This window comes from Mustela nivalis (assembly GCF_964662115.1).
Source record: "Mustela nivalis genome assembly, chromosome: 16".
Lineage (NCBI taxonomy): Eukaryota > Metazoa > Chordata > Mammalia > Carnivora > Mustelidae > Mustela > Mustela nivalis.
The window spans coordinates 37,697,754-37,723,355 of record NC_139035.1 but is presented as its reverse complement, the minus strand read 5'-3'; the positions used below and the strand labels follow the sequence as shown (position 1 = coordinate 37,723,355).

General features: G+C 37.7%; 1 protein-coding gene across 3 annotated transcripts in view; it reads right to left on the bottom strand.

Moving 5' to 3' along the window:
• The window catches only part of CRB1 (crumbs cell polarity complex component 1), a gene marked incomplete at its 5' end in the record, with an annotated part of 212,489 nt that extends 188,697 nt beyond the window's left edge, over positions 1-23,792 (bottom strand). For all 3 annotated transcript variants that reach the window (XM_082701878.1, XM_082701880.1, XM_082701879.1), the window contains one exon: positions 23,723-23,792. In XM_082701878.1, the coding sequence (XP_082558004.1) occupies positions 23,723-23,792 (70 nt within the window). The remainder of the gene's footprint in view (positions 1-23,722) is intronic.
• Positions 23,793-25,602: the final 1,810 nt, after the last annotated feature.

Below are 25,602 nucleotides of genomic sequence, written 5' to 3'. Positions count from 1 at the left end.
TCAGTTATTTGGAAATAGTTTGATCTTTTTCCTATTTACTTTTAAAATTTGTGAAGCAAGAGCAGGCTGAGTCTAGAGCTAATTATTCGCAATACTGAGCAAGACCCTATTCACTTTATCCAATGCCCTATATAAATCATAAGGTTATCTGGTCTGGCCAGTGAGGACAAGTGCTGCTATCAGCATCTGTAACTGCTGGCCACTGTAACCTGTAATCATTTCAAGTCATATCCTTTCCCAGGTCTTGGGTAGTTTCATCACATGTATGAGCTGATCAGAACTCAGCTGAATAGTCAAGGCGAAGCTTCTGGAGATCTCTGGTATTCTTTCTCTGTGCAGAAATCTTCTCTAGTATCCTGTACTGTGAATTCTTTCTGTCTCAGTGTCCTCAAACATTTAACATCGCTTCAATTCAGTGATTTCCAGGGCTCAGCCCAGGTGCCCCTTTCCTATACTGTTGCCTGGAAACTCTGTCAACATAGAAGCAATGGTAGGGCTCACTTTCTTTGTTCCCCAGTTCTTGGGGAGGGCTGTCCATTACCTAATAGCCCATGTCTTGAAAACCATTGTTTCATATATTTTGTCAAATTTATTATTGCTTCAGACAGGAAGGTAATTCTGGTCCCTGTTACTCCATTTGCTCAGAAGCAAAAGTGCCCTTCAGACTATGACCTTTAAATGCAATGGATTCTGGTCCATTTTTACTTAAGGCTGTATAGCTGAGAAGGAAGGCAATTTAGGTAGATCATTTGATTAGTTGTACTTCTTTCTCCTTCATGAGTAGAGCGATTACTTTTTATCAGGCAGGTCATAGATAAAGTGAGCATGAGTGAATGTTGCCTTCTTACCGCCTCCAACATCTTTCTTTAGTACCTCTGTTCTGCACAGTAAGAAGTCAGCATACCCATTCTGCCTTGGGCTCAATCAGGATCCCCATTATACAGGCCACTATAAGCAGTTTCACATGCTTAAAACTCTTCCAAACTCTTCCACAGCTGGTCTATTTAGGTCTTCTTGCTTCAGGTCTCTAAGTTAATAAACTGAAAGTAAATCTATTTGATGAATTGATGGATTAATATAGAATTGCCTTCTAATAAAAGAAACTTCTGTGGAGTCAAAACTAACAAAAGCACGAAATTCTGGGGAGAAGATTTCAGGTAGTACATCAGACTATTTGGATATGTTAGGCTAGTTTTAGTAGGATGAAAATATTTTGTAGTTCCAGCAGTTGGAACCACTTATGTGATACCTTCCCAAACTGGGGTTAATCAAATTCAGCCTCTTTATTATCAAGTTCTGCCTTTCTGATTCTAAAATATATCATAATGCATAATATAATATTTTATTTCTTTTTTTTCTATTAGTTTTCTTATTTCAATTACAGAATATTTAACATACAGTGTTATATTAGCTTCAGGTATATAATATAGTGATTCAGTAATCCTGTACATCATTACTTAGTGCTCATCATGATAAATGTATTCTTAATTAACTTCTACTTATTCAGACTATGTTCCAGAAACTCATTTTACTTGTCTTGGGACCTATGAATGTGAATACAATCTGATACAGTGTAAATGTTTAGAATTCCAGAAGCATACAAATATTATACTATAAATTAATTTATCATCCTAAATTTACTTTGAGAATTTTCCGATACTTGTGAACTTTTATTCATAAATGTCCAATACTCTATGAAGAAAACCAGTAGAATTCAAAGTAGTTTTCCTTTTACCCTTGAACCTGAGAAGATGATTCACATGCTTAAATAATCAAATCAAATTTTAATTATTTTTGGCAACCATATGGCTTTACTTTAAATTACAGATATAAACAAAATATTTATCAAGTTATAATGCAAAAAATGAGAACTGTGTCAGTGATTTCTTTATAAAGCTAGATGGTGCATTAAGAGGTCATCCAAGGTATGCAGTGGTCTTTAGGCACTAATAACCTATGATAACACTGAAGATTAATTCTAACAAACACTATGACTTTCCAGTACTGGCTGAGAAGTCCTAGAAGTACACAGAGACCCAAGAAAACATATTTTATACACACACACACACGTATATACATATATATATATTCTCCTCTAATTCAGAGTAAGCAAAATTATATTTGTCATTATTATAAATTATAATTTATTGGGAAAGTTTCAGTTCTATCCAGATGATTCTCCTCATTGAATCATCACATGTCTTTCCCCTAACATGACCTTCCCATGGTGAAACGGGGGAAGCTTTGTCCCCTGAGTCATGCATCCCTGCTTCTCCTGTGCACAGATGTTTTACCGCGTGGGCTACTCCTCACTTTGCTGTCAGTCACCACCTCAAGCTTCCAGACTTTGATCTTTCAAAAAACTCTTGTTCCCATCACACTGGCCTTGGCAGAGAGGCAAGACTGAATCACACTACACCTGTTTATAGCTCAATTTCACCATTATTCACCATTCCACTCCCCAAGGCTATAAAAGTCATAAAATTTCACGGAAGTTTTGGAGACACAGAGAGGCTTTAAAATGCCATAATACATATGAGTTAGAATTGAGACTTTGACATTTTTGTCCCTAGTCCTTAGTACATGCCTAAGAGAGGAATGTTTCACTGGCTATTTTCCTCTGGACCTATCAATCTTCTGCCAAGTTGACCAATCTCGTCCCTCATCCTCCATTTTCTCCGTGGTCTCTTTTTTTACTCTCTGACCCCCACCTCCATGGCCATTTATTATTAAAGGTGGTTTAGCTATCATTCTCTTGCATGATCTACTTAGAAGCCATGTCTTTGGGGCAGGTGGAGCTTCACCCTTTTACTCCCTCCAAACAATTATCCCAACTACCATCTAGTAACTTCCTACTCCGGAGGGACTTGCGTGTGGATAAGAACAATCCTTCACAGTTTAATGATGACCTTACGCTTCAGTAGCTTTCATCCGCATCCTGTTTCAGCAACCAGCTTGTCCTCATCCCCCAATCTCCGACCCTGAATTTTTAAAGTCTTCTGCAACAGAATATGATTTGAAGGGACAGAATAAGTGTAAATTTTTATTAAAAGTGAAAGGATTCAGACAAGCTTGGAGAACCCCTGATTTTAACAATGATCATTTCAAAAAACCACCAAAGAGGAAAAGATTCCAACCAAGCAGCAGATTTCCTTGTTCTCGTTCTAAAACAATTATAGTATTATAATGAGCACTTGATCTATCAGCTTTTAAAAGATCAATGCAATGACTGAAGGTTTTTATTTGCTTACTGTCTCAGCATTTTACATACTGGAAAAAGAAGGGTTAACAGCTGTTTCTTTGGCCTTTTCCCTAGAGTCAGACATGCCTGAAGGTTTGACCTTTAGTCTTGCAGCAGCAACTCAGGAATGGTTTATAAATTACCTATGTTGGGTACAAGATAAATGAAAGTCCTGTGTACTTGACCAAGCACTTGAAACTCATTGTCAAGTCTGTTTAATGAGTGATTGGGAATGAATGAAATGGAGCCGCCTGCAGCGTGGGGGCTATTCGCATAAACCTAAGATTAGACTAGAGAGTTGCATGTATGTGGCTCAACATAAAAGCTGAAGAGACTTCAGAGCCAATGGCTTCCCTGAGCTGAGGTTGTATTCAGTCAACTTTGTTCCTTGTGACTTACACACACCCAGTGTGGAGAATGATTGGGACATCCAAAGCTGTACCTAGGGATCACAAGACTATTGCTGTGTTGTTGTGTGCACCACGATGCTTGTCCTGTAAACTTTCTTAAAGATAGCCAACCTTAACGCTTGAAAAAGCCTGCTGTGAATCTTGAGTTTCTCAGTTTGAGGCTAAGACCACAATTCCCAGTAAAGCAAGAGGTGTCACATACATGATTTTATTTAATCCTCACAAACTCCAATGCAGTTACAAGTTATACCCAACTAATGAATCGTTGAACTCTCACTGCAACAAAAACTTATGCTACTCTATATGTTGGCTAACTGAAGACAATGAATAATAAAATAAATAAATAAATAAATAAATAAGAAAAATTAACATCATTTCCATTTTGCAGATGAGAAAAAAACAGAGAAAACAGAGTTTAAAGTAAAGCAGGTCAAGGTCATACAGCTTGTGATTGAAAAACAATTTCTCATTTTTAGATATTTTCAAAACTGATTTCTCTCTTATAAGCATATATTTTCAGCATCTTAAAAATAGGAAATATTAACTTAATATTTTTGTCTATAAATAACTACTCTTAGCAGGAGCTCTGTGACTTAAAATTTATTGTTAGAATATCTATATTATTTTTTAAATGTAGTATAAATAATATTCTATTTGTGATTATTCAAGAGTTTTTGCCTGCCTTTTTTTTATATCACATATATGTTATACATGACACACAATATGACATTATGCATGTTTTTTTTTTCACTTATATTTTGGGGGAGACAAAAGTTAACTTTCACGTAAGTGTTGACATTCTTTCCCCCTTTCCTTGACCTCTAGAGTAAATTTGGTTTTATTTGTTCCTCTTCCCTACCCCTATTCCAACCTCTATAAATCATTTTACCCTTGCCAGCTTTATCCCTGGGTTTTTCTGATGCAAAATTGATATAATGGGGAAGGAGATAAACAGATTTGAGAATCAGAGACAGGGGACTTAGATAAGAAAGGGTTGAGATTTGTTTCAAAGACAAAAAAAGAAGGGAACCGATGAGGCCTTCAAGAGGAAAGATCTTTGGGAAGGCTGAGAGATGGGATCTGGAAAAGTGGGCAGAGATGTTGAGAACATAAAAATGGAGAAAGGGTATTTTTATTTTTAAAGACTTTATTTATTTATTTGACAGAGAGAGACACAGCGAGAGAGGGAACACAGGCAGGGGAGAAGCAGGCCTCCCTCTTGACCATGGAACCCAATGTGGTGCTCAATTCCAGGACACCAGGATCATGACCTGAGCCAAAGGCAGACATTTAATGACTTTCTCAGCTGCCCTGAGAAAGAGCATTTCTTTGAAGTTTTTTTCCCTGTGCATTATATTCTATATTTCCATGTGTTTAAGAGACACCACAAAACATTTAAATTGCTTTAATTTAATTTTGGCTACTGGATTGTGTTTCTATCTTTGAAAGTAACTCTAAGGGTGGTGGGGTTATGGACACTGGGGAGGGTATGTGCTATGGTGAGTGATGTGAAGTGTGTAAACCTGGCGATTCACAGACCTGTACCCCTGGGGCTAAGAATACATTATATGTTTATAAAAAAATTAAAAAATTATTAAAAAAAGAAAGTAACTCTAGATACAAGATCATAAAACAACACAATTTGTTTCAAAGTATGAGTATGTTTGATGGTCATACCATGTCATACCATTTCATTAGGGCTGTTTCTAATTTCTCAGTATATACAATGTTACAACTACCTTGACACATTAATCTTTGCCCTCATTTTTTTTTTTAAAGATTTTATTTATTTATTTGACAGACAGAGATCACAAGCAGGCAGAGAGGCAGGCAGAGAGAGAGGAGGAAGCCGGCTCCCCGCTGAGCAGAGAGCCCAATGTGGGACTCGATCCCAGGACCCTGAGATCATGACCCGAGCTGAAGGCAGCGGCTTAACCCACTGAGCCACCCAGGCGCCCCGCCCTCATTTTTAATTATTATTTTCCTAGAAGTGTTACTGGGTCATTAGGTATGAACAGTCATATTTGAGGCTTTGATCCAAAGTGTAAAAAGTTTTTGTAGACTTTCTTTCTAGACTTTTTCTGTTCCTATCATGTAAATAGTCCAGAGTATGGGTTCAATGACAGTTATTTGCAAGTGTGGACTCAAATATTCATCTCCTAATTGGTTTTCTCTCTTGAGCTTTGGAAGGGCATCTCCAACTGCCTAATGGACATTTTCACCTGAATGTCCCCATTATATTTCAAAATAAAAATTTCAGTTGTAGGTATTTAGCCTCGATTCTTCCTTGCATTTACTATTTGAGATGCTGTCATACCATTTAAGATTTAGAAGCCTGAAGTCATCATTTACTATACCCCCTTTCCCTCTCACTCATTTCTCATCAAATGCTTAGCTGGTTTCCCTCTAAATATTCTAAGTCCCCCCTCTTTCCTCCTCTTTGCTATGATCACACTGTCTCAGGTCCCCATCATTGTAAGCTAAGCCTCGCAACCTGCAGCCTTTCCCCTCTTTAGTACATCCTCATTGTGGCCAAAGCAGAGATTCAGTACTCCTGTTTAAAGGCATTCAGTGGGGGCACCTGGGTGGCTCAGTGGTTAAAGCCTCTGCCTTTAGTTCAGGTCATGATCCCAGGGTCCTGGGATCAAGCCCCAGATCCAGCTCTCTGCTCGGCAGGGAGCCTGCTTCCTCCTCTCTCTCTCTGCCTCCTCTCTGCCTACTTGTGATCTCTGTTCAATAAATAAATAAAATCTTTTAAAAAATAAATAAATAAAGTGTTCGGGGCGCCTGGTTGGCTCAGTGGGTTAAAGCTTCTGTCTTCGGCTGAAGTCAGGCTGGGGTCATGATCCCAGGGTCCTGGGATCAAGCCCGATATATCTGGCTCTCTGCTCAGCAGGGAGCCTGCTTCCTTCCTCTCTCTCCCTCTGCCTATCTCTCTGCTTACTTGTGATCTCTCTCTGTCAAATAAATAAACAAAATCTTAAAAAATAAAAAAATGCCCTTCAGTGTCTTCCCATCTTCTTAGTGGCTCTCCCAAATATGTGTGCAAAGAGTAGGTTACAGGAGTGCTAGAGCTGTGGGAGGTCCCCGGTGGTCATCCTTGGTTGTCAGCAGTCCTGACAGTGTGGTTAGATTGGTAAGCATATATTACCCTTTCTCAGTGGGCCTTGATATGAAAACACTTGAGCAACTCTGACAAGAGAGCAATGCTTCCTTATAGCACTTAAAGCCTGTTCCTACATGAACCCCACCCACACCCCCTTATCTCTCACATCACTTCCCCACTGATAGCATTTTTCTGTTAATAGGTCCCAAACGTACCACGCCCTTGGTTGCTTCTTGCCTTTTTCTTGCCTGTTACTCCCCTACTCTACCCACTTCTTCCTTCACACCAGCCTTTGCCACACTTTGAGAATCAATAATCTCCCAGCTCCTATTTTGTTAAACTATGGATTAGTGTCTCTTAAAGTCTAATCTGTAAATAATGTGCATCAGAGTCATGTGAGGCTTGTTTAAAAAACAAAACAAAACAAAACAAAAACCAACTGATTCCTGGGCTCCACCTAGGAATAACTGAATTATAGCATTTGGACTTGGAACTCATAAAAATCCACCACTTAAATCACCTCCCATGTGTTTATTTTACACATTAAATTGTGTAAAAACATGAGCATGTACAAAATCTCACTGACTGTTCACAAATCATGGTTAAGATATGCCGTAAAAAAAAAAAAAAAGGTATGCCATAAAATAGCAGAAACAAGTACAGTTAAGTAGGAAAATTCAGTGAAATATTTGCAAGAAAAAGAATATGAAACTACCCTTCATTTAAAAAATAAATGGTTATATTGATGGTAGGGACTATAATTCACCCTACAAATTAATAAGATCGATCTTTATGACAATCTATACTCTAAGCAGTTCCAATATTAAAGTAAAAAAGTAATCACCTATTAGATTAAATTAAAATGCCTTAGAGAAATGTGCCTGGTAGATAACATGGTCAGTATGATATTTAGAATTTTTTAAAGCCAGTTTATTCCCCAAGTTCATGATTCTTTGAAATTCCATCATCATTCTCACATTTTGAGGATATACAGTATGTCGATACTTGGAATTATATTTGTAGCATATGCACTGGTGACGAATGAGGTGGAGAACAAAGGCAAGAGAAATGTAGAAAAAAATTAAATTTTCTTACAACTTACAACCCATTGATAAGTACTTGAGACAGGCAGAGTGACCTTCCTTTGGGAACTCAACTGCTACAATGTTAATGCTTTGCAAAGGGCAAAAGAGAACCTTAACTTGACATGAGCCCCACCTCCAGGATCCTGTAAGTGTACTTTAACATCTAAAAATCCTTTTGGAAACTTTGTTTATCTCTGCCCCCCAAGATACATGTCAGAAAGCATCCTCCAAGCATTTGACACACCAGTACACATCTGAAGGGTCGCATGACTAAAGTTTTACTAGACAGTATAAATGACCTTATCCTATCAACGCTAGACCCTTGAGGTCCTGGAAACCTTGCTCCCAAATTCCTTAGAGACTCACACTATCTCCAACCCCCTCCCAACTTGAAAGCATATAATCAGCCCTTGCTTACGTTCCCAGTGCAGCTCTTTCTGTCCACAGGTCCTGTCCTTGTACTGTAATAAAAGCACCTTTTTCGCACCAAAAATGGCTCAGAATTCTTTCTTGATTGTTCGCTCCCAGATCCCAACATTCCACATTAATGATTACGTGATAAATAATTTTTATTTAATACCTTTCTTTTTAATGACTTAAGCAGTAGCTTATTACTCATAAGTGGAACCTACTTATAGGCTTAATTGATGCTATTCCCCTTGCATCTCCCTCCCTAGATTATGTTTTCTGATTTATGATTGCCAGTTAGATTTACATTGTTTTAAAATAAATATTTTAAAAATTTAATTTAATAAAGCCAAAAGTTTGGAGGCAGAGTTGTCTTACTGTATCTATATAAGGGCTATATAATTCTGGGACACCAAAAGTTTTAATTATACAATGTTTAAGAGGTCTCGTGACCTCTGGAATCAATATTTCCAAATTCTTAATGTGTGATATGGTTATATTGAAAGGTACATTAAACAAAAGAATTTTTTTAGATATTTGAATGAACTATTTAGTGAGTGGCTTTACTTTTCCTCTCTAAGCCTTAGATTTCTAGGAAAAATGAGAATAATTATCTTTATCACAAGCTTTGCATTAAATAAGATAAACTATGTCAACTACTCAGTAGTTGACATGGACAAGACAGATAACAAAGTTTAGTTGTGTCTGACATCCCAGGAAAGTATGAATCATTGACTCCCTTAATTTAAAAATAAATAGGATCCTTGAGATTTATTTAGATCCAAACACAAGGAATGTGAGGATAAAAAGGTAGGGCTTACTGGGTTGCTTCTGCTTTTTTGACACTGAGCGCTGTAAGGGCCTATTTAGAGCGATTCCATCTAGTTATTTTGTTGTTTATGCAGTAAAACTTAAAATGACCCTGCCCTCCCCTCCCCACCAGGGAACTTACTTAAAAGCAAGTCCAGGAAACCAGTCCCAGGTAACAAAGCCCAAATACAAGGGCGGGTCAGGACAGGTGGAGATTTCTAATCAGTGGGGCATGCATACTCTCTCCCTAGCTACCAAGGAGTATGGGCCCCACCTTTTGGGCACCAATTCTGACCAAGGTGATAGGCTAGTTCAAACAGCTACTATGGGGTGAATTGTAATTCAATTGGCCACCTGTGTGTGACCTAGTATGACTATGCAGCTTTCTCTGTGTGTTGCAATTTCATTGGCCACCTGTGTGTGGCCAGGCTCAACCACATGGCCTTTGCTCTATAAAAGTCTGTGAGGCTGGGAGGGGTCGCCCTCTCTGTAATGGTCAGTTTGATTCCGAACGCTTGGTGCGGAAATAAAACTTTGCTTGACCTTCGCTTTGTATCAGTCTTGCTCCTTTGACCATGGACCCAGCAAGTACCTCGACATGGACACATCTGCCTCTCTTCTCGCTCTTCCAAGTCTAGACAAAGCAGCAAGTTTATGTACATTTTCCCTTAGTTCTAGGGCTTAGTTCAGAACCTCAAGCAGTTCCAACAGTTAGTCAGCTAGCTGCTGCTGCTGAGCAGAAAATTAAATGCACATGCATACCCTGTTTTCAGTTCTCCATAGAGAGTTGCATAAAGGAATCCAGGAGGCAAAATAAATTAGATATAATGAGGTTAGCTAGGAGAAGAACATTTCTATTTATTTCTATAATTACTTAAGTTTATAAATAGAGAAAATAGTTCTTTAATTATCTCATGATTAGCTTAGGAGAAAATGTAGAGATACATCAATAATATAAGAGGCAGATTGAAGAGACTTAAGGCTTTTAGTCCAGAAAGTATTAATTAAACATGGAGGCTACTACACTGAGATGGCCCTAATGCATTCCCAAGTCTTGTAAACAAACCAAGACCTATACCTGTAATGCCTCAAGGTTAAGAAATCAAAACCTAAGGACAACCAATCACAAACAGCCAACCAGGCTTTCCTAAATAAAAGCAACAGCTTAAGCATTGGCAAAATAATTGCCTCATTTTGCTTCGGCCAGCTCTCTATAACAGTCCTTCCCTTAGCTCTTTGTCAGAGAAATGCTCCTAACCCTGTCCCATTTGGCACTGCCTGATTCAGAGATTTTTTTTTTTTTTTTGCTCAAATAAAACTTAAAATGTGTAATTTGCTTCAATTTATCTCTTAACAATAGCTTCTTGCAATAGTGCATTAGATGTAATTTTTAGCCACTGATACCTAAAATGTAAGCTTTTCTCTTTCTCTCTTTCTTTCTTTCTTTCTTTCTTTTAACCAACCTCTGGTAGAGGTTGTGATATAACTGTGATACAACTCTTCATCCATAGTTCCTGGCACACAGCTCCTAAAATTCTTGTAATTTCCTAAGAGCCATCGAAGCATCATTTTTATGATATTCAGTCTTTTGTCCTTAGTGCCTGAAACAGTTCCAGAGAGATAAAGGTGAAAAGAGTGTCTCCTTAATCATAGTGAGCCCTCTAGGCACACCACTATTTGTTAATTAGCTGATTTTTGGAAAGCCCCTAGATAGCCACAGGGTGGGGGCTGGTTGCCAGGGGAACCGACCCTGTAATTAGGTGGTTGGAAGTTTCAGCCCCATCACCTGGTCTCTAGGGAGGGGGAAAGAACTGGAGGTTGAGTTAATCACCAATGGTCAATGATTTAATCAATCGTGACTATGTAATAATTAAAAAAAAAAAACTGAGGGAGTTTGGAGAGCTTCAGGGTTGATGAACATGTGGAGATGTCTGGAGAGGGCACAAAAACTCTGTGCCCTTTTCCACTTGCCATCCTTTGCTCTATGCATCTCTTCCATCTTACTCTTCCAGAGCTATATCCTTTTACAGTACGTCCATAATCGGGTAGGTAAACTGACTTTTTCTGAGTTCTGTAAACCCCTCTAGTAATTTACCAGGCCTGAGAAAATGGTTGTGGGAGCCTCTGATTTATAGTTAGTCTGTCAGAAGCATGAGCAGCAACCTGGACTTGTAATTGGAAGTGGGGAAGGGGGGAGTGGGTGGTCTGGTGGGACAGAGCCCTTAACCTGTGGGATTTGCACTGACCCCAGGTAAATAGTGTCAGAACTGAGCTGAATTCAACTCAGGTCATAATCCCAGAGTCCTGGGATTAAGCCAGGTGTCCTGGGGCTCCCTGCTCAGTGGGGAAACCTGCTTCTCCCTCTCCCTCGGCCCCTCCCCACCGCTACTCAAGCTCTCTCCCAAATAAATAAAATCTTAAAAAAAAAAAATGAAGATGAAGAGAAGTAGGAATTTATAACCTACAAACTAGATATGCTGTTTCCTAACTTTGATCTGAAATTAACATTGAAGTATAATTTTATTAGGGCCAATAATTTCAATGCAAGTTTGATTATATTTCCTTACAGAAAACATTTCTTCATATCACAAGATGAGTTGGACCTTTTTGGACTAAATTTTCTATCGCCACATCTGGAAAGAATGCCCGCATCAGTGTACAGACCTCTGGCAATATCTCAGAGTGTGATATTCTCTTAGATAATGTGTGAACATGATCTGTCTGCTCCACATAAAGTACTGATATGCCTGGAGAATAATGGTCTTTTTTTATAGTCAATACCTTACTCATATTAACTGCTTAATATTTGTTGAAATATTTGTCAGTGTCTTTTAAATTTTTATTATTCACTTTATTATTCATTCATTTTGAATATTCATGGTTACTTAAATAAACTTGTTTAGAAATATCTTATTAGAAGTTGGAAACGACAGAAAAAATGGAGCAAACGATATTACTTGTTTCAAATATTTTCTGCCTCAGTACATCCCTTGTCCAATGACATCAGGCTTAGCTACTTGGCATGCTTTGGACAATGAAATGTGAGCCAAAGCGTTGTAAGTCATATATGAGCTAAAGATTTAAGAGCCTTTACATGGCTCTACCATTGCTTTTTTCCTTCTGCCATAAAAAATACCATTTTCTGGAAAGGGACCATGCCTTCCACTTAGGTCCCCAAATGAAAAAGACACATGAAGTAGAGTTGTAGTCAAAGTATACTGTGGAAACACAACATAGACCTTTGTTTTAAACCATTCAAATGTTGAGTTTGTTTGTTGCTGCAACATACCCTAGTGAAAGGTAGTTCATCCAGGGTGAGATTACTAGAAATACCCTTTACCTATGAAACTCTGTGACTCAATTATTTAAAATAATCAAGGAGTCATGAAATGTAGATCTCAAAGGAAACTTGGTAATGGATACAACCTCATCTGACTAATGAGGAAAATTAGAGACCTGTGAGCTGAAAGTGATGCATTTATGGACAGGTAACTAACTAATGATGGACTAGGACCTGAATCTGAATGTCCCGGCTCTACATATTTAAAAATAGAAATAATTGCTCTTTATCTACATTTCAAAGGAAAAATAGCTAAAGTTATAGAAAGGTAAGAAATCACAATAATTCATCTACCTATTGCTGCTAACTTGCGGTTGATTTTTCCAGTAATGATACTCCATTTTCTAAGAGTTTTCATTCTCTTTCCTTGTGCTCAAAGCTACAGATCTGACACTGACTGGACAGACCATTGCTTGTTGAACAGACTTGGTCTCTGCGTGAAGCAGACTGAACTGTCCTGAGATTGAACCGTAAACGCAACCTCGTTAGCCGCCTGCTCTCACTAATTTGCCTAAAGCAGGCTTATTTTAAAGGGTCAAAGAATTTTGAATTTAGAGAAAAGAACTATTCATTAGGATTTATCAGGACAATTAGGTAAAGAACCAAAAAGATTACAGTGAGAGTAATCTGGGTTACAGATGAGCAATTCCTGTCTCTCTGGAAATTGGTCACAAGAGTACGATAGCAGTTGAAACTGTAAACATTTTAATTTGGAAAAGTTTTAAAGGTGAAATAGATAATTATCTAGGAATAGTAATTTTTTAAAAACCTCCTGATTTGTTGTATTTGCCAAAATTTCTGCGATGTAGTTACTTCTACCATTGCAAACTAGAGTGGTTTAATAACAGACATGCAAAATTCCTGAATGTTTATCTTTTGGTTTTTATGAGCTAGTATGAGGCTTAGAACCTGACAGACCTGAGTTTAAATCTTAATTTTATCACCTCATAACTGTGTAGTAAATATTTTACATGAACTGTCTTGGCCTTAGGTGTCTTAATCGGCTTCATAATAGCTACTGTGTAAGATCACTATAAGAATAGACACATGTAACTGATACCTCTCCTACTACTTCGCTCTATTTTGTTTAATTTACTCCAGCTACGTTGAACACCTTGCAATAGCTCAAACACTATCGGCACATGCCTGCCTCAGGACATTTATACTTGCTATTTTCTTTGCCAAAATACTATTCACCCAGATCCCCTCATATCTCATCTGCTCTCTTTCTCTCATGTTTTGCTTTTCTCCAAAGCACTATTACCCCCTCACAATAACATATTGTGCTTATTTACTTGGTTTTTCTTTTTCTCACCCCATTAAAATATAAACTTAACAATAGCAAGGATTATGGTCTCTTTGTTGACTGCTGTGTCCTCAAAGCCTAGAACAGTATCAGCCGTAAGGACAGAGTAGAAATCTTGGAATAAATGAAGTGATTGAATAGAAAACTTTTAGCATTTATTAATTATCCTATCTCGAGGCTAGGGACAACTAATCTTACCTTGATTTTCCTCTAGAACCAAGAAACTGAAACCATTCAGCTCTAAATATTCCTACCCTTCCTACCACAATGTTTTCTCTTATTCTGTGTCCCTTACTGTTATTATTGGCTTGAATTTTACATTTAATAGATCTTTGTTCTCTACAAAGGAAAAGCTAGGGAATATAGGACAACCTACAGAACATACTGCTGTAAAACTTTGGAAAAATCACTGCTTTTTATTAAATTGTGAAAGAAACTCTAGAAGATTGATTAAAAAGTATTAACAATATCAACAAACAGGAAATAGTGCTAGATGACCGAGTTACTTTCCTTCTCTAATTTCACTTGTATGGCAAAAACGTAAGAGGAGAACAGATAATGGCATATTAATAAATATAACAAATAATGCACCACAGTAATTTATAATCAGTGTTTTAATTGATAATGAAAGACCTAGTAATCATTTGGTGCCCCAAGTAACAAATACAGTTTCTGAAAGAAAGGCAGCTTCAAGTAATGAACATTTATTTGGGTAAAGAGCTAAGCTATTTGTCCCAAGTAAATATGGAAACACATTTATAGCCAGTTATAGTGCCAACTCTCAATATTAATCAGACACTGACTAAATTTCATAGGGCAAATCTATGAGGGAGAAAATTTCTGAAGGTTGAATGTGTAAAAGGTGGGGATAAAAAGATGAAAAATAGGAGCAAAATAGAGCATACTGTATTGGCCAGTTACCATGTTTTAAAATCCTTTTATAATTCAGTTTCCACATGAAGTTAACTTACTAACAAAAGCAGTATTAATCAAGCAGTTTCATCATATATCAGAGTTTTATTCGGAGTAGATACTATAGGCTGAATTGTCTCCCAAGAAGATATATATATATTTTTAAGATCTTTATTTATTTATTTGACAGCTATCACAAGTAGGCAGAGCTGCAGGGAGAGAGAGAGGAGGAAGGAGGTTCCTCACTGAGCAGAGAGCCCAATGCGGGACTCAATCCCAGGACCCTGGGATCTTGACCTGAGTCGAAGGCAGAGGCTTTCACACACTGAGCCACTCAGGTGCCCCAAGAAGATATATTTTTTTTAAAAAAGATTTTATTTGCCCATTTGAGAGAGAGAGCATGTGTGTGCGTCATGTGAGCAGAGGGGAAGGGCGGAGGGAGAATAGACTGCTGAGCAGAGAGCCCAATGTGGGACTCAGTCCCAGAACTTTGGGATCATGACTTGCCCTGAAGGCAGATCCTTAACCCACTGAGCCACCCAGGCACCCCCCTCACAAGAAGATAAGTTGAAGGGGTGCCTGAGTGGCTCATTTGGTTAAGCCTCTGCTTTTGGCTCAGGTCATGATCCCAGAGTCTTGGGATCAAGCCCCACATCAGGCTCTCTGCTCCGTGGGGAGCCTCCTTCCTCCTCTCTCTCTCTGCCTGCCTCTCTAACTACTTGTGATCTCTGTCTGTCAAATTAATTAATTAGTTAATTAATTTTTAAAAAGACAAGTTGAAATCCTAACTCCTAGTATCTAGATCTGTAAACAAGGTCTTTGTAGATGGAATCAAGTTAAGGCGAGGTTAGTAGGATTGGTCCTCACCCAATGACTGATGTCCCTTTTTTTTTTTTAAATGTCTGATGTTTTTATAAGAAGACAAGATAGACAGACAATGGGAGAACACCAAACGATTAGAGATTGAAGTGATGCAGATGAAAACCAAGGAATGCCACAGACTGGAGACCACCACCAGACACTAAGGAGAGGCAGGTATTTTATACAAGAGTCTTAGAGGGAGGATGGCCCTCCTGAAGCCTTGATTTCAGACTTCTAGACTCCAGAACTGGGAGAATAAAGGGAATAAAGGTCTGTTGTTTAAGCCACCCAGTTTATGATACTTTGCCATAGCTGCCTAAGGAAACTGATACCATAGCCAAAAGCCAGAAGAAACCAAGATAACTTTTGATAGGTAAAGGAATGAACAAACTGGTACATACAATAGCGTATTATTCAGTGAATGGGTCAAGTCACAAAAGACATGAAGGATCTTAAAGTACTGCAACTTGAAAGAAGCTAGCCTTATTTTACAATTCCAATTATATGGCATCCTGTGAAAGACAAAACTCTACAGGCCATAAAATGACCAGTGGTTCCCTGGGGGTTGAGGCAATAAAGGAGGGTCATAAAAAGTAAAGCACAGGGAACTTTTAATGTAGTAAAACTATTCTGTATAAAATTGTAATGTATCATGTTGTCAAAACCTACAGAACTTTAGGGCACAATGGGAGAACCTTACTGCATGCAAATTTCAAAAATCATTTTGAAAGAGTATTCCAGGAAGGGATGTTGACTGTGACACAACAATCTAACTGTATTATAAATGTATGTAACAATCACACAGAAGGGAATGAGGGAAAAAGCACTGGCTTGAGCAGCATTAGAAACAGGCAGAGTGTTTAGATTAAAGATGAAAGGAATCACACATAAGTGCTCTACTCAAACACATAAAGTTATTTCTACAGGATTATGGATAAATAATTTGATGCTGCTGTGTATTTTATATACTTTTTAAACTATATTTACTGAATTTCAATAAGTAAATGGACGACAGATGGTAGGAACCAAGTTTCTCACTATTGGAGTGGGAAGTTACAGAGAAGCACGGGGAGGAAGCTAGATCTAATCCATGTGATAATAAAGTTAGAGGTATTCGTATTAATGCATATCTAGATCAATATGTGCCAATGAACATATTGTATACACACACACACACACACACACACACACACACACACATTAACATACACACATTTATTTCTATGCTCTGTCAACTGAGGTGGCCTAAAACAAATGACACCCCAGTGGCAACAAGCATACCTTACATTTAGATCTTGGTTTGGTTTGCTGTTTTCTAGTATGTTGGGTCTGTAATCAAAGGAGCAAGACTGATACAAAGCGAAGGTCAAGTCAAGCTTTATTTCCGCACCAAGCATGCAGAATCAAACTGACCGGTCAGGGCTGCCTCTTACAGACAGGGTGACCCCTCCCCGCCTTACAGACTTTTATAGAGCAAAGGCCATGTGGTTGAGCCTGGCCACACACAGGTGGCCAATGAGATTGTAACACACAGAGAAAGCTGCATAGTCATGCTAGGTCACACATGGGTGGCCAATTGAATTACAATTCACCCCATAGTAGCTATTTGAACTAGCCTATCACCTTGGTCAGAATTGGCACCCAAAAGGCGGGGCCCACACTCTAGGTAGCTAGGGAGACAGGAAGCACGCCCCACTGATTAGATGTATCTCCTGTCCTGAACCACCCTTGTATTTGGGCTTTGTTACCTGGGACTGGTTTCCCAGACCTGCTTTTAATTAAGTCCCTTGGGTGGGGGGAGGCAGGGTCATTTTAAGTTTCACTGCATAAACAACAAAATCACTGTTTAACCAGATGGAATCTCTCTGGCTAAATAGGCCCTTACATAGTACAAGGGAACCAGAGCCTGTTGGAATGAGGGCCTAGGCCAGGGCTGGGACAAGAAATACACAAGATAAATCTAGAACATCTTGTAGACCCAGAAAGTAAGGTAGTTTTCAAAGTAAAAAAAAAAAATAAAAAAGCACCTCACATTGACGGGGCGGGGGGCGGTAAGTTAAAAGAGAACAAGGATCCAACTGAAAGAACTCTGAGTGGCCAAAGCTAGAATAATTTGAGTAACAAAATAGAGTAATATTAGATTATAGCCCAGAGTATAAAATAAATAACCATGCGTCCATGTTGATATCAATAAATACTTGAATAAATTAATAAATGGACAAGAAGACTCAAATCTCTCATGCAGAAGAATCCCAAACAATTTATGTAGATACTCCTCCCTCCAAAAGTGGAGACATAACTCCCCCACTCATTAGGTGTAGGCTGAGCATAGTGACTTCCTTTCCAAGAAAGGAGTACAGACAATACCACCTCCCAGGTGACTGAGGTCAACATCAATAGTCAAATCATGTTGATCATACGTATCCTTGATATGATGTAATGGGAATGATACCTTACCTTTGTGGTCTTCCTTTCAATGACTGAGATCTCTAGTCTTACCATGAGAAGAACATCAAATAAATTCGAATACTGGAAGATCCTGTAAAATACCTAATCAGTACTCCCTAAAATTGTCAAGGTCATCAAAAACAAAGGCCTAAGGAACTGCCACTGCCAACATTTAGTTGTCCTTTCCTAAGGATACCGGACAACTAAATGCAATGTGGTATCCTGAATGGGATACTGGATAGAAAAAAGATATTCTATAAAATCGGGGGAAATCTGAATAAACCATGGACTTTAGTTAATGATGTATCAGTATCGGTTCATTAATTGCTACAAATCAATGACACAGATGTAAAACCTTAAGAATAAGGGATATTGGGTGTGGGATATAGGGACTGCTCTGTACCATCCTCTCAATATTTCTGTGAACTTAAAATTATTCTAAAATAATAAAGTCTATTATAAAAAAGTTAAACAATGTAAGAATTTTAAAAATCATGCAGAAATGTCATGAAAAGGGAAGCTGTTCAATTCTTACATTCAATTCTTTATGTTACAAAAATTCCTTCATTAATGTATCTATTTAGTAACTGTTTCATGAATGACTACCCTGTTACGTGGTTCCCTCCCACTGGTTCAGGATACATAAGTTAGCAAAACACCCATGGTTCATAGAGTCATGTAGTATAATCTACATGATTATAGTATAATAGGTAAAAAAAAGAAATGAATCAATTTGAGAGGCAGGGCAGGGGGTTGTGGGGAGTAGGGGAAAAAAAGTGTGCCTGGGGATGGGGGAATAGGGAGAGGGTGGTTGAGTTATGGACATTGGGGAGGGTATGTGCTATGGTGAGTGCTGTGAAATGTGTAAGCCTGGTGATTTACAAACCTGTACCCCTGAAACAAATAATACATTATAAGTTAATAAAAAAAATGAATCAACATAAAAGTAATAATTCCAAATTTTGATGCCATAGAAGATAAATACAAAGTTCAATGTAAGTATAGATCACAAAGCTGAACCTGGAATGAACAGAGATGGTGTGAATGGGAAAGAGTTACACGTTTATTTTCACTTTCTCAATGAAAAAAAATGGATATCTCAGATTTCCTGATAAACAGGCAGTAACATTTTTTGAAAGATTTTATTTATTTATTTGACAGAATGAGAAAGCAGAGAGCACAAGCAGGGGGAATGGCAGACAGAGGGAGAAGCAGTCTCCCCATGAAGCAGGGAGCATATTGGGGGGGTCCATCCCAGCACACTAGGATCGTGACCTGAGGGAAAGGCAGCCACTTACATGACTGAGCCACCCAGGCACCGCCTTTTTTTCCTTTTTTTAAAAGATTTTATTTATTTATTTGAAATTAGCTGTAACATTTAAAAGATAACTAAAGACTGATTTTTCTTGTCCACTTGAATTTCAAAATATGGTATTTTAATACCATTAATGGTAATTTTTGAAAATCACCAAAAAATGAAAAAAGAACAGAGTACCTGGGTAGCTCAGTCAGTTAAGCATCTGACTCTTGATTTCAGCTCAGCCACCATGATCTCAGGGTCGTGAGATGGAGCTGTGCGTGGGGCTGCACCCTGGGCATGGAGCCTGCTTAGGAGTCTCCCTCTCCTTCAGCCTCTCCCCTCCTTTCTTTAAAAAAAAAAAAAAAAGAAAGAAATACAAAAAAGAAAAAAATGCAATTCTTCAGAAAAATCTGATTTACTTTAGATAAGTATCAAAAAATAGAAGCTAAAATTAATTCTGTTACAGTATTTAGGGAATAGTGAGTGACCTTCATGAAGTAGAAACTATTTTATTATAAGCCAATGAGATAATTATGAAGAAGCAAATATATCTTTTCTCTAATAATTATGTAGGCAATTTACAACATGCTGTTTGTTGCAATGATATTAACTAGCACAGTGAACACCAAACTTTTAAATGTCTCCACACATGTAGCATAACCTTCTGTGACTCCTTGAGCAAATTCAAGTCTTTCTTGATAATGGCATTAAGACTGGAAAAATCAGACTGTGTATCTTCATAGATTCTATTTGTTCTTTGTACTTGAGACAGATTAAAAAGAAAGTATTTTTTAAAATAACTCTATTCAGATTCAGTCACTTAATAATTGCTGAAAGTTCTAGAAGACTGGATAGTACCCCAAAGTCACTGAAGTTATTTATATAATTTTAATAATAGTTCCACCAAACCATGTATTATTTACATACTATGTGCTTTGAAGATGGATTAAAATAATTCCTTTTAAATTAGTCTAAATATGGCATTTACATAGAAAAATATTCATTTTACCTCAAAATGTATGAAAGACTAGTGAAATAAGCCATAAATGACTTTTCTGATTCATGGTTGCTTTATTGTGATAGTTTTTTTAAACCCCTTCACAACAGATTCATATGTCAAGGTTGCATAGAGAGTTATTACAGGGTGTTCTTGTTATTTAAGCAGCCCCCAGTAATGGACTATAGGAAACTCTTTCTCCAATAAAATTATTTCTTAATACATCAAAAGCAAAAAATGATTGACCTTCCTGAATTATTAAAATAATTCAAATTAAAATAATTCCTGAATTATTAAAGTACATGAGAACCAATTTTGCAAATTGTGGAATGTAGAAGAAAACAACGGGGAGATTAATAGCAAATTCATTGCAACTTCATGGAAAGGGGACTATCTACAAGCTCAGGAAGCTGAAGTAAATGTCACATCATGAACCCTGCTCTCATATTCATCCTGTCCCATGTGCTCATCCAGAAGGAAATAAAGAGTGTAGGACATTGGACAAATGGTATTAATGTCACAGTCCTGATAGGAGAGCAAGGTACCTCTTTTATCATATATATATATATATATATTGTGAGAAAAGAATCACTTTGACTACTATATATATAGTAGTCAAAGTGATTCTTTTCTCACAAATTTAAGGGTATATATTTCAAAAGTCAAGAATTACTGATTCATTCAACTCATATGTTTATTTTACTGTGAGCCGCGTGTTGAGGGTCTTCCACTCTATCATTTCCAGGGAATCACTACAGGGAAGCTAAGAGCTCAGAATGCCGAGGTGACCACTGGATTCTAGTCCCAGTTCCGCCATTCACTAGCAGTATGGCCTTGGCCAAGTAAATAAACTTGTACGAGCTACTGGTTCTTCAGCTGCAAAATGGAATTAATAACAAATTCTAGTTGATAAGTAGGTTAAGAATATTAAATGGGTGGGCGCCTGGGTGGCTCAGTGGGTTAAGCGCTGCCTTCGGCTCAGGTCATGATCTCAGGGTCCTGGGATCGAGTCCCGCATCGGGTTCTCTGCTCAGCAGAGAGCCTGCTTCCCTCTCTCTCTCTCTGCCTGCCTCTCCACCTACTTGTGATTTCTCTCTGTCAAATAAATAAATAAAATCTTTAAAAAAAAAAAGAATATTAAATGGGAATAATGCTTGCAAGACTTACATTGTCTAGCTTCTCTCCTAAATCATCACTTTGGAGAGAGAGGTATGTTTATATTTTACTGTTTTAATGATTCCTGGCATCATCATGTTCTCAGTAAAGGTCTCACGGAAGATTTATTGGGTATTGCAGAACTTGTGATCACCTGCTTTTGAAATCAAGAGCTGGATCAATGGTAGGCTCCTAGGATCTACGAGACATACTAAGTATCTGGAGCTGTACTCCAGAAACCGCATCTCCAATTACCATTCCCTCTCCCTGATGTGCACCGAAGGCTGAGATAACACTGATACAGTGATCTGAGTCTTGGTCTCATTCTATAAAATGCCTATGATTATAACAGTATCTATTCATAGACTTGTTGTAAGAATTGAATGGAATATAGCATATGTAAAATGTTAACACATTCAGCACTTAACACAGTTAGCTATTATTCTGTTGACTAAAACATTTGCAAGAGTACTAAGAGATAAGGTAGGAAAGAAGGCTAATTCCAGGTTGTAAAAGTTTTAAAGCCAAGTACCAAAAAAAAAAAAAAAAAAAAAAAAAGCTAAAGTAAGTATTTTAACATGGAAGGCAATATCATATACTGCCAGCAAATATATTAACACAAAAAAGTTGGCCTGCTTAAAAATTAAACAAATTGCAGCTTCAGATTTGTTTTTTAAACTGTAGAAATAGAGTGCTAGAGAATAAATCAAATAATTACAAAGTACTTAAAGACAGCAGTAAAATCACCCACTCAGAATTCATTTGTATGTAATTATATGTTCATAATTATAAGGCCCTTAAAAAAAAGAGATGCATACTTCAGAGGTTACATATTATCTCCTTAAAAGTTAACTGCAGCTGGGATGCCTGGGTGGCTCAGTGCGTTAAGTGTCTACTTTCAGCTTAGGTCATGATCCTAGGGTCCTGGAATCAAATTCTGCATCAGATCCCTTGCTCAGAGAGGAGCCTTCTTCTCCCTCTTCCTCTGCCTGCCACTCCCCTGATGGTGCACTCTCTCTCTCTCTCTCTCTCATAAGTAAATAAAATCTTTAAAAAAAAAAAAAGCTAACTGCAGCAAGTGCTAGATATTTTAATACATACTTCATTGACATTACAAAGTTCTTTGCTATAAAATGTATTGTAAACTCCGTTCACCTTTCCTTTTGTGTGTCTTACTTCTTTTGTTCCCTTTCTTCTCCCACCTGTACATCTCAACACTGACACTTCCCTTCCTCACATCCTATTGCAGGGGGCCCACTTTAAGTTTCAAGGAGGATGAATGACTGAATAACAATTCTTTTTAACAAATATAACACCAAACCCCCAAATCCCATGTGTGTTCATTGCAATCAGGTAGATTTTACTGTTCATTTATTTAAAGTTTGACCTGGATTTTCTGTAATTGCCTTGAACTACCTACCCGTAGAGTCTACTCCTATCTCTGCCTAGCCTCTGGTACATTGTCAGATATAAACTGGACAAGTAACAATCACAGGCTACAGAAGGTGACCCAGATTATACAACACTGTGCATTGATGCCAAGTCGTCTTGTTCAGTGGCAGCTGCCCTATGCTTTGCCTTATTGATACTCAGATTCAACAGACACAAATCACACAGTCCCTTTGACAAGCACACACTCTGTCTTCATTTTTAATGTATTCAGTAGCTACTGTCCTTCATAAACACACAGCTGAGGCCATTCAGTCTCCTTTGATTTTCCACACTGTGATACATCTGACAAGATACCCTAGAAACATTACTTCTGTTTTTGTTTGGAGAAGTTTGTGGAATCCAGTATCTTCATTTATAAAACAGAAGCAAGCACAAAAGAAAAGAAGCCCATTTCTCTCTGGTGTTTTGAACCATTATCCTTTGGGGGAAAATTGAGACTATCCCCTTGATTATGAGAGCAAAGGTGGCAAAATGAAGCTCTTTAAAAATGAAGATAAATACATAGTATTGGGGATAAAATGCAATACAGCTTATGATGAACTTCCTTTCAAAGGTTATCAATTATCAAGTGCCAAATCTATTTTGTAAAAATGTAAACACAATAAAATACCTTCTTTTTTCTGTGGCCATTTCAAGCCCCTGCTCACCACAACTGTAAGGGTTAAAAAAGAACATTTTCTGTGTCTAGTTATTGGAAATCATAAAATCAGAATATTATTCACACTGACTGGCACTACTGACTTATTTAACACAGGACACTTGCTTATATCAAATTCTTTGTACTTCTTTTTTAAGTGTTGTATTCTGTAGAACATGCAACATTATCAACTATTTGCTAGAAATATTTAAGTCAGGAAAGGTGCCCAAGTTCAATAAATGGAAAAAGCTTACTTTTTATGTAGATGACCAGGGAGAAACTGAGGTAGAAGATGAGAAAGTAGTTAATTTTCATAAGCGCCATGGTCTTACTCAGAAGACATGCTCTGATGTGTTGCTGGTGGTTCTGGTCCAAGTCTGCTCGTGACCCCTGCCTGACTCAGAAAGGAGCGGGTGCCCCAGAGTGTCCAGACATCATCCCTGCCTCTACCCCTCTTATATCTACTTCACTGGAAAACACAGGGACTTAGACTCAAAAAGCCGTTGTGCTTCCAAGCATCTTACATGGGAGGGTGGGGTAATTTTTCAAACCTGGTGCAGATTTTTTTCAGGCTGGACTGGATTCATCCCCCTCTTGGGTCTTTGCTTATAGTTTTCTACCATCCTTATTGTTTGTGAAGTTTGCTTTATACCATTTTAGAACATAGTTTGATAGATATCCAGATGATAGTTAATAGAGATAAAAATCACTTTTCTTGTGTTTTTAAAATAATGATATCATACTATATGTGTTATCACGCAGCTTGCATTTATCACTCAGCAATATTTCTAGCAATGTTAACAGGAGATGTATGGCAGAAGTTTTTCTTTTTAACACTGAAATACGTGAGAAATAGAGAAGGAACCGTAAAGCCAAAGATGTGGAGAAGATAAGGGACACTTATGAGAGCAAGGTTCCTGAGGAGGTGGGGAAAATGGGATTCCAGTGAGAGTAAGCCTCAAACAGAAGAAAATATTAAGTACTTCAGTAGTAAGAATTGAAGAATCACGGAACATGTCACCTACCAGGTATAGTAACAGCAGGAAGGGAAGGGTCCCACTGAATTGCAGTCTCATTCTTTCGTAATCCTGCTAAGAAACACACTGGCATGATCTTGTAACAGCAGAAGCAGTTTGGTGTGGAAGCATGGCTGGGAAACCAGGGGATTCCTCCAGAGTTAGGAGTTTTCAGAATGGGGGTAAGTGAGTGATGGAGGGACTCATAAGTGGTTGCGAGAGACACTGGGTACTGAGCTGTGTAATGAAGAAAGTGATTAACAGACAGAAAAGGAATAAGGTCCTATTGGATAGATGGTCTTAATCTGATAGAGGAACTGATGATATGGGACTGAGGTTGATTGAATTCAGGCAGTGAGATATTGAAGTGTGTAAATGCAGAAGAGATTGCTATCAGACTTGATCTAGGTTATCTTAGAAACAACTGGTGGAAATTACAAGAAAGTAGATTTGGGGTTAGCCTATGGAAGCTGTGGGTTAATAAAGTTTACCTTGACATGAAAGTATTTAAGAAGCTTACTATCATTGGGGGGGGGGCACTGGGCACTAAGTAGAGCTTTCTCCTCAAATACTTCTGATGTGCCTCCCAGATCTTTTTAATGCTGTATTCTGTGCCCTAGGAAGAAGTAGAATAGGGAAAGTTGAGAAAAGTAGTTTTCTTTTGCTTGAGAATATAAAAAATTATATATTACAAATTTCCTCAAAAGACATAGCATCTCTTTTTAGATAGCTTTATACTACTGGAGCCCTTTTGCATCTAGATTTTATTTTTAAATCCTTAACAAAATATAGCAATTCTTAAATTTTGGGATTAGTAGATAGTTCCTGGCACATATGTTTCTGCTTCATATGAACTCCCTTTTCCTGGATCTGGTAAGATCTTGTCATTTCAAAATAAGGTTGAATATTATTTCAACTAACATAAATTTAAATGGTCAATATGTCTTCCAGATGGTCGAATACGCCCAATTGCCTAGGACAGTTTTAGGTGTAATGTCTAATTCTCTGAATAATTTTAATGTCATAAATTGTAAAAGGATAAATAGTGCTTAATGATAATCTTTAAGTTGAGGTTTGATAAAATACCCACAAGAGATTTTTTTGGTATGCACTTCATT